Source organism: Acinonyx jubatus, chromosome E2 (genome assembly GCF_027475565.1).
Source record: "Acinonyx jubatus isolate Ajub_Pintada_27869175 chromosome E2, VMU_Ajub_asm_v1.0, whole genome shotgun sequence".
NCBI classification, from domain to species: Eukaryota; Metazoa; Chordata; class Mammalia; order Carnivora; family Felidae; genus Acinonyx; species Acinonyx jubatus.
This window is the reverse complement of record NC_069396.1, coordinates 56077071-56084929: the sequence shown is the minus strand read 5'-3', so window position 1 is coordinate 56084929 and position 7859 is coordinate 56077071. Positions and strand designations below refer to the sequence as shown.

The following is a 7859-nucleotide window of genomic DNA, read 5'->3' as shown; positions in this document are numbered from 1 at the left end:
GATGCTCTTACCTCACTGTAAAGAAGGGGAATCTACAGCTGGAAAGGAAACCTCATGAAGGTATTTCTCTATATCTATAAACTCTACTTCTTTCTCTGACTGCAGGGATCTGAATTCCAGTCATGCAAAGAGGATGTTTCCAAGAGACAGTCTTCCAAGGAAGGAACAAACCCGCGAGTGTGGTTTGGGAAGTCTGGAAGGAGTTATCCTCACCCAAGAAGAGAAGGTGTCCATAGGTCTCTAACATCACATCCCTGTACAGTTCTCGCTGACTCTGGTTCAGGCATCCCCATTCCTCCTGAGAGAATTCTATGGCTACATCCCTGAAGGTCAGCAGTCCCTGCAACAAATACGACAGTTACCAAGTAGCCATAGCCAGCATTCATAATGGTACCTAAGATGCAGGAGGGAGTTAATGTCACCAGCTGGACCCCAAGGCCTGACCTTCACTGCTTACTTGTTGATACCCACTGCCCTTAGTCCCTCATTTTATTTCACTTCTTCTTTCAACCTTATCTTTACTTCAGGCAACAACACCCCAGGGCCATCGTCTCTTGTGATGGAAACAGAAAGTATACAACAAAAGGTATGTCATCTGAGAAAGAGCTTATACCCACCCTGTCTGAGCTCATCCCCTGACTCACTCCTAAGCAGGTAGACAGTGGTGCCAACCACGGGGAGAGGATTGTTACCATGACCTCATTATAATACTAAACTCTCCACCTAAGAGTGAGCACAAACCTCATTTACTATGTGACATCCAGAGTAGGTATGGAACTGCTTGCTTTCAAAAAGTAAACATTTCAATGTGTATTTATTTATCTTTGAGAGAGAGAGACAGAGCAGGAGCAGGGGAAGGACTGGGAGGGAGACAGAATTGGAAGCAGGCTCCAGGCTCTGAGCTGCCAGGACAGAGCCCAATGCAGGGCTCGAACTCACAAACCACAAGATTTCGAGTACACAGACTGCATGATCATGACCCGAGCTGAAGCTGGATGCTCAGCCAACTGAGCCACCCAGGCCCCCCTGTATACAACTGTTTTCTTCAGGCCCAAGTGTAACCTGATCGGCACCTTTACATAAGGTGATGGGCTCTCCCTCTGATTCTCCACCCTGACTATATATGAAACCATTCCGTTCCTGGGGTCTCTGCTTTGGAAGTGATTCCCTGTGATCTCCTTAATTGTTGAAAATCACATTTCCTTTGTGTGACAACCCCAGCTGGTATAGATTCTATCTGTGACTCACCAAGAAGTGAATTCCTGTTTGTTTAGGTATATTGGGAAAACTGGTTCTGACTTAGAGGGGTTTCCTGCTTTCTGCAGGAAGACCTTTTTCAACACAATGATATGCTTTCATCTATTTTCTTACTTGGAGGTAAGAACCACTGTAAATATTGTGTTTATTCAAGCGAATTTATAAAATGAAGGCATCAACAAAGGCATCCACATTTTTAAATACTATATTCACATCACGTAGTATACCTGGTGTCTATTTCTTAGATGGGAAGTCTGGGTGTGTTACAATGTACGTAGCATATTCTAATATGAATTACAATTTCACAATGGTGCATTGAAGAGCTTTATTTTTTTAAGTTTATATGCTAATTTTGAGAAAGTGAGGGAGAGAGCAGGTGGGGGAGGGGTACAGAGAGGGAGAGAGAGAGAATCCCAAGGAGGCTCCCCACTGACAGTGCAGAGCCTGACTTGGGGCTCCATCTCAGGAACCATGAGCTACTGACCTAAGCTGAAATCAAGAGTCAGATGCTAAACTGACTGAGCCACCCAAGTGCGCCCAGATTCTGCACTCCTGACAAGACATTAGCCTATTGGCCAGGGAATAGATATTTGAATAACAAAGAGCAAGAATTCAAAGGCAGGAACTCATGGAGTACTTGGAACTAGATGGGTTTTATAACAACCACAGGTTCTACTAGAATAGCAAAAAAGGCAACAAGGAGCCTTTCTGAGCATTTCCTACTTAGTAGATAGCATCTACTCATTTTTCATAAATTAATGGAAAATGAATAATAATCATAAATATAAACAATTATCATCTATGAGAGCAAACAGGTTATTCTATTTCTCTGTGGATATTTTGTCAAGCATCCAGTACACGGAAGAGATTCCGTTTTAACCCAGGTTAGCTGACCTAGAGTTGATCTAAAACGACACAGTGGTCAATATCCAGACGGGACCCTAAAGCAACGTTAGTAACACGTGTGAAAGCTGAAGAGAATGATGGAAGCCAGAAAGTATCCACACAAAATTGATCTCCTGTTTTACACTTCATGCACACACCCATACATTTAGATAGCAGTTATATACATATTAAAAGTGATAGAGTGGAGGGCCACCTAGGTGGCTCAGTTAGTTAAGCATCTGACTTTTGATTTTGACTGAGATTGTGATCTCCAGGCTCCTGTGTATGTGCCCTACATTGGGCTCTGCAATGATAACAGGGAGCCTGCTTTTAAATTCTCTCTCTCTCTTCCTCTCTCTCTCTGCGCCTTCTCCACTTGTTCTCTCGATCTCCCCGTCTCTCACACAAACTACAGGAAACACGGGAAGAGCAGAAAATGGTCATGGAAACTAAGAAACATCTTCAATGACATTACACTCATAAATCTAGTTTTGGATAATGATGCTTAGGTCTTTTAGTCACACTGCCAACACAAACACATTGAGTGATATACATAAACCAGCTATTATTTCTGAATCTAGTATGATGAGGGATACAAACAGGAAAATGTGCACCTTCACCAGAGAAGGCTGACCTAGGGTCTGCAGAGTTTTAATAAGCATCAAGTAAGTGCTGGTTGCTACATTCTTAGGGGGTCTCCTGACTGCCTATACATCTCCATAAGTAACGTTGAATTGAATGGTAATCACCAGAGAAATCCTGCAGAAGCAGTTTTACACTCAGAAATTCAAAGGAACGGCCTCCTGAGTTGCTCAGTGGGTTAAGCCTCTGTCTCTTGGTTGTGGTTTCGGTCATGAGCTCACAGTTCATGAGTTGGAGCCCCCAGTAGGGCTCCATGCTGCCGAGTATGTGGAGCCAGCTTGCGATTCTCTTTCTCTCCCAATTTTTCCCCGTTCCCCCCCCTCACGTGCTCTGTCTCCTTCTCAAAATAAGTAAATAAACTTAAAAAAAAGTAAAAGGAACATTTGTGATCTAATACTGCGTGCAGCTCCCCTCCCCCCCAGGACATATAAGCTTCATGAAGCCACCGTATGGCTCTCTCTGCCCACAGGTCCAGTCTCTGTGCTACTCCAATAAGCTATCTTGCATCATCCAACATCTCCAGAATTATTTCTTGACCATTGTGCTTGATGATCCCACCATATACTGTTTCATTGAAAGCTTTTGTTTCAATCCTCATTTCTGCTCTATTCTGTTTCAGGATTCGAAGGTGCAAGCATGTAAACTATGGGATTCTTCTTTTCTTGTTCTGAAAATACAAACTAAATAGAAGAATAGATTTGCATCAAGAATGTGGAGTAAACTAACAATCTACAGCATGGAGGGCCGAGTGATTTAGAACCTCCACTCCCAGAAGTCATTATCTCTACTACACAAAGGTGAGAGCCTTCATTGTCCAGTGGCAACGGGTGGGATGTGGGTTGGGAGCAAGTGGTCAAGAAAGGATTCTGGAGACCTCTTTGGTCAAAAAAGCTGTTTTCATGAAAGCACAGGGAGAGGAATTGTGGGCGCCAAGGGCTGCAGTAGGATCTGAGGAGACACTGCTGGTATGCTTTAAGTTGGAGGCATAGAGATAAAAGAAGTTTCTAAAGCATTTTCAGATAGTCCAGAAGAGTTACAGGATACTGGCAGTCTGGCTCTCCTCAAGCTGAGCTTCCCTTTTGCCTCTGGCAAAGCATTCACATGAAGGCAATTGTGAATTCCTTGAGCAATGTCATACTCTGCCTATATCTAGTGTTTATCAATGGGTGGCAAACTGTAAGAAAATTTAATCCTATCGCCATTTCTTTTGCCTCTGTTCCTTTCATCAGAAACTACAGGCAAGGAGAAACTTTGCCAGAAGAAAGATTGTTCCAGTTGAAATGGGATGGTTTCTGCATATCACTCGGTAAATCTACCTAATGAAATAAATTGAAATGAAATTGGAATGAAACAACCTGAAAATGGGGTATCTTTTTAGCATTCTAAGCAGCAAGAGTCTTCCTTTTATCTGACAACTTTGGAGTTAATCCGGGCCTCATATCCATCCTGTGTATTTGTGCATTTTCTTCATCCTGGTCTCCAGAGAGGTGATTAAGCATCCAGATCTGACCTAAATGGGAACTGTTTTCCTTGAGTGCTATGCAGGACCAGACTCCACCAGCAACAGGAATCTTGGACTCAATGCCTTCCCCTGTGGATCGTTCACAAAGGGAATATTTTCAATACTTGCAGAACTTTAATTTGGAGTTGGAGAAGGGGGAGAAGACTCAGCGATACAAGGGAAGAGTGTTCTACAAACCTAATCTTGAGTATCATCTGAAAAGGTTAAAACTTGGGTGAAAACATAAAGCAGAAATCTCAGAACTAGAAAAACCAACACTTGCGATTTCAGTTTGCATGGGCCTTCAAGAGAAAAACAGGGCACGGTCTCTGCCCTCAGATGCACAGCTTACCTGAGAACTGGCCATTTCTTCTTTCACCTGGTCCCCTGGGTTTCTTCTCTGAAGATTTTGCTGGAGATCTCACAGCTGCATCAGCAGAAAATGTCTTCCAAGCCACTAACACAGCCTCTCCACCTGTAAACTGATCACCTGCAGGCCAGACTTTGAAATGTAGAAAAGGCCCAACTCCCTACCCCTTTGTGTAAAAAGCTATTCAGAACCTTTTGAGCTCCTAATTGGATGCCAACCTCTGAGTTTTCCTCTTCTCCTTTCCACAGATGCTTCTCCTCCCACAGATGCCACGACACCCCACAAATGCTGCTACACCATAGGCACACTTTGTTACACAGCCTTGATCCTCTCCAACTCCTATAGAGGAGACCCTGGCACCTCTCCTAGAGCCAAAGCCTGCACTCACCCCTCCTAAATTATTGGGAAACCTTTGTGCTTCATCCTGGATTCCCTTAGAATCACCTGGAGCGCTTAATTAAAACAACACCATTGTTTCAACAAATATTGATTGACAGAATCTGGTGGGGGGGAAGGGGGCGATATGATCATTTTTTGAAATCCACAAGTGATCCTATTGGGAAGTATTTGGGAAGGTGACCAGACAAAAAGCACGATCATAGCTATGGTGGTTGTCCAGATTGAAATCCATGCCTTCTCCACTGATCAGAGTTTCTGGAGATTTACACATTCCCCCTCTTTCTTCTATGCAGTGGGAGACACCCTTCCACAGGGAACTTTCCCTTATACATGCAAATGCCTCTTTCAAAAGGGTTTCAGACCTTTTCCTTTGTCTGCTCCTTTAAAGTAATCCTTATGCCAAAGAGACACATTTTGGAATGGTAAAATGCTCCCATTCACTAGCAAAGTTTACTTTCCTAAGTCACCGCTAAACAGTTTTCCCAACTGAATGCATTTTTTAACTCCTTCCAGGAATATTTGAGATTTCTAATTCCTCATTATTTTCATTGAAATTTGGTGTTATCCTCTTTTCCTTATTTTGTCCATTCTAGAAAATATTGAGTGGTTTCTCACAGTAAAATATAGAGTGATCTAAGACAGTTGTGCTGCTGCCTGAAACTGAAACCACTTAAAAGCATAAAGTTGAACAATTCAAAATGGTGGCATTAAAACATCAACAAGGCTTCCTATTAAACTTAGTAACCTTTTTTCTCTTGGGGAAGCCTCCCATCATTCCTTCTTAACTACCACCCCCCCCCCTTTCTCTTTTAACCAAAGAGTACCAAACTGGAAATATGATGACCAATGTTTGTAGCACAGAAACAATTCTTGTCTCATATTATATTTTAGCTCTGAAGAACAGAGGTCAGTTTTCAAAACAGGATGAATGTGTAGGAGAAGGAAATATTTTCCTTCATCTGTTCTCTATTCTTTGGCCAGTCTAACGATTAAACTGACATCAGGCAGGTTCAAAAGAGAAAAAAAAGAATTTCTTGATGATGGGAACCTCAAAGATTTGAGGCTCAAAGACAGGCAATCTATGCTTATATGCCATTTGGAATGAAGGAGAAGGGTGTAGGGCTTTACAACTCAAGAAGGAGGAAGTATATCTACATTCAATGAAAAAGGAAAGAGCAAATGTTTATCAAACATGTTTGCACTGCCACGCAGATAACTCTTTATAAATGGTTCATCGCTAGGGGCACCTGAATGGCTCAGTCAGTTAAGTGTCCCTCCTTGGCTTAGGTCATGAACTAGCAGTTGGTTAGTTTGAACCCCACATCGGGCTCTCTGCTGTCAGCACATAGCCCACTTCAGATCCTCTGTCTCCCTATCTGCTCCACCCCTGGTCATTCTCTCTCTGTCTCTCTCTGGAATAAATCAATAAACTATAAAAAAATAAAATAAAAATTAAATGTTCATCTCTGCTATTAACTCCTTCCTAGTAGAGGTTCCTCATCTAATTTATTCTTGGTATATGTATCAGCCTCAGGAAAGAAGGACATTTTTCCATTGCCAGAAACTTAGAGGTTGCTAGAGGATGTTTTGTTAAGTTAAATAAACCACATACAGAAAAATATATACTGTATGAAATCACATACACGCAAATCTTAAAAATGGCAAAATTATTAAAGATTAGCAAGTTTGTTGCCAGGGGCTGAGGATGGGGGAAATGTTTAGATGTTGGTCAAATGGCAAAAAGCACTACTAATGCAGGATGTGTGAGCAGTGAATGTTACACCTCAGTGAGTATAGTTAGTACTAGTGTATTGCACCCTTGAGATTTGCTAAGAGAGGCTATCGGAAGTGTTCTCAACACACACATGTACAGACACACACGTATTAACAATGGGAGATGAGGGATATGTTTATTGGATAGATTGTGGTAATGACTTTGTAAGCAGGACCCAAGGGTACAGGAGCACCTGGTTCCAGTGGCCCCAGACAGACCCAGTTCTGCCACTCATGGCTGCCCAAATCCAAGGGCAAGACAGAGGACTTTTGCTGCCTCAATTTTGACCTCAGACTTCCTCACTGGGTTCCTTCCAGCTTGTCTCCTGGCTCAGGAGGAAGACCCTGAAGACAAAGTATCCCTCAGGGGAACTGGAACTACCCCTCACGCCTCAAAGACTGCCCAGAGCCAGAAAGACCCCACCCTGGATTGACTCCAGGACAATGACAGACTTCACTGTCTACCTGCAGGTCCTGACTCCTTTTGCCCCTCCACCCACCTCTCCCCTTTTCCCTTCCATACACCTGGAAGTGTATCCAGCACTTTGGAGACAGTCCTTGAGACGTTATTCAGCCATCTTTGCAGTGTCAGCCTCCCTGAAATAACTTCCTCTCGTGTTTCGCCACCTCTCATCTCTCTGCCTTTGGATTTTGTCAGTGGTAAGTGGCCAAACCGGTCTGTGTGGGACCCCCGGAGTCGGCAAGAACACCGGCGAGATGAATGGTGATAAAACAAGAAGGAGATTTTCTTCACGGAGGCCAACACTGAGAAGAGAGGTGACCAACATCTCAAACACTGTCCCCAACCTGCTGAAAATCCTTCCACGTTTATATAAAGAAAATGTAGGACGAAGGGTGGTGGTACATGCAGGTGGTGAAGGCCAGGCCAATGACTGCATTGCTGTGAGGCATGTGGGGTCTTGCTGGCTCAGGGCAGTGCCTGTTGCTGGAGGGGGTAGTTTCCTTTCCCATCCTGGGATGCTTTGCCTGCTGGGGCTTCTTCCTCAGCTAAATGCTGACCTGGAAAGAAGA

General features: G+C 43.4%; 1 protein-coding gene across 1 annotated transcript in view; it reads right to left on the bottom strand.

The window, feature by feature from the left end:
* The window catches only part of LOC113593334 (KRAB domain-containing protein 5-like), a 69421-nt gene that overhangs the window by 399 nt on the left and 61163 nt on the right, over positions 1-7859 (bottom strand). The window contains exon 2 of the mRNA XM_053210711.1: positions 214-340. Within this exon, the coding sequence (XP_053066686.1) occupies positions 214-340 (127 nt within the window). The remainder of the gene's footprint in view (positions 1-213; positions 341-7859) is intronic.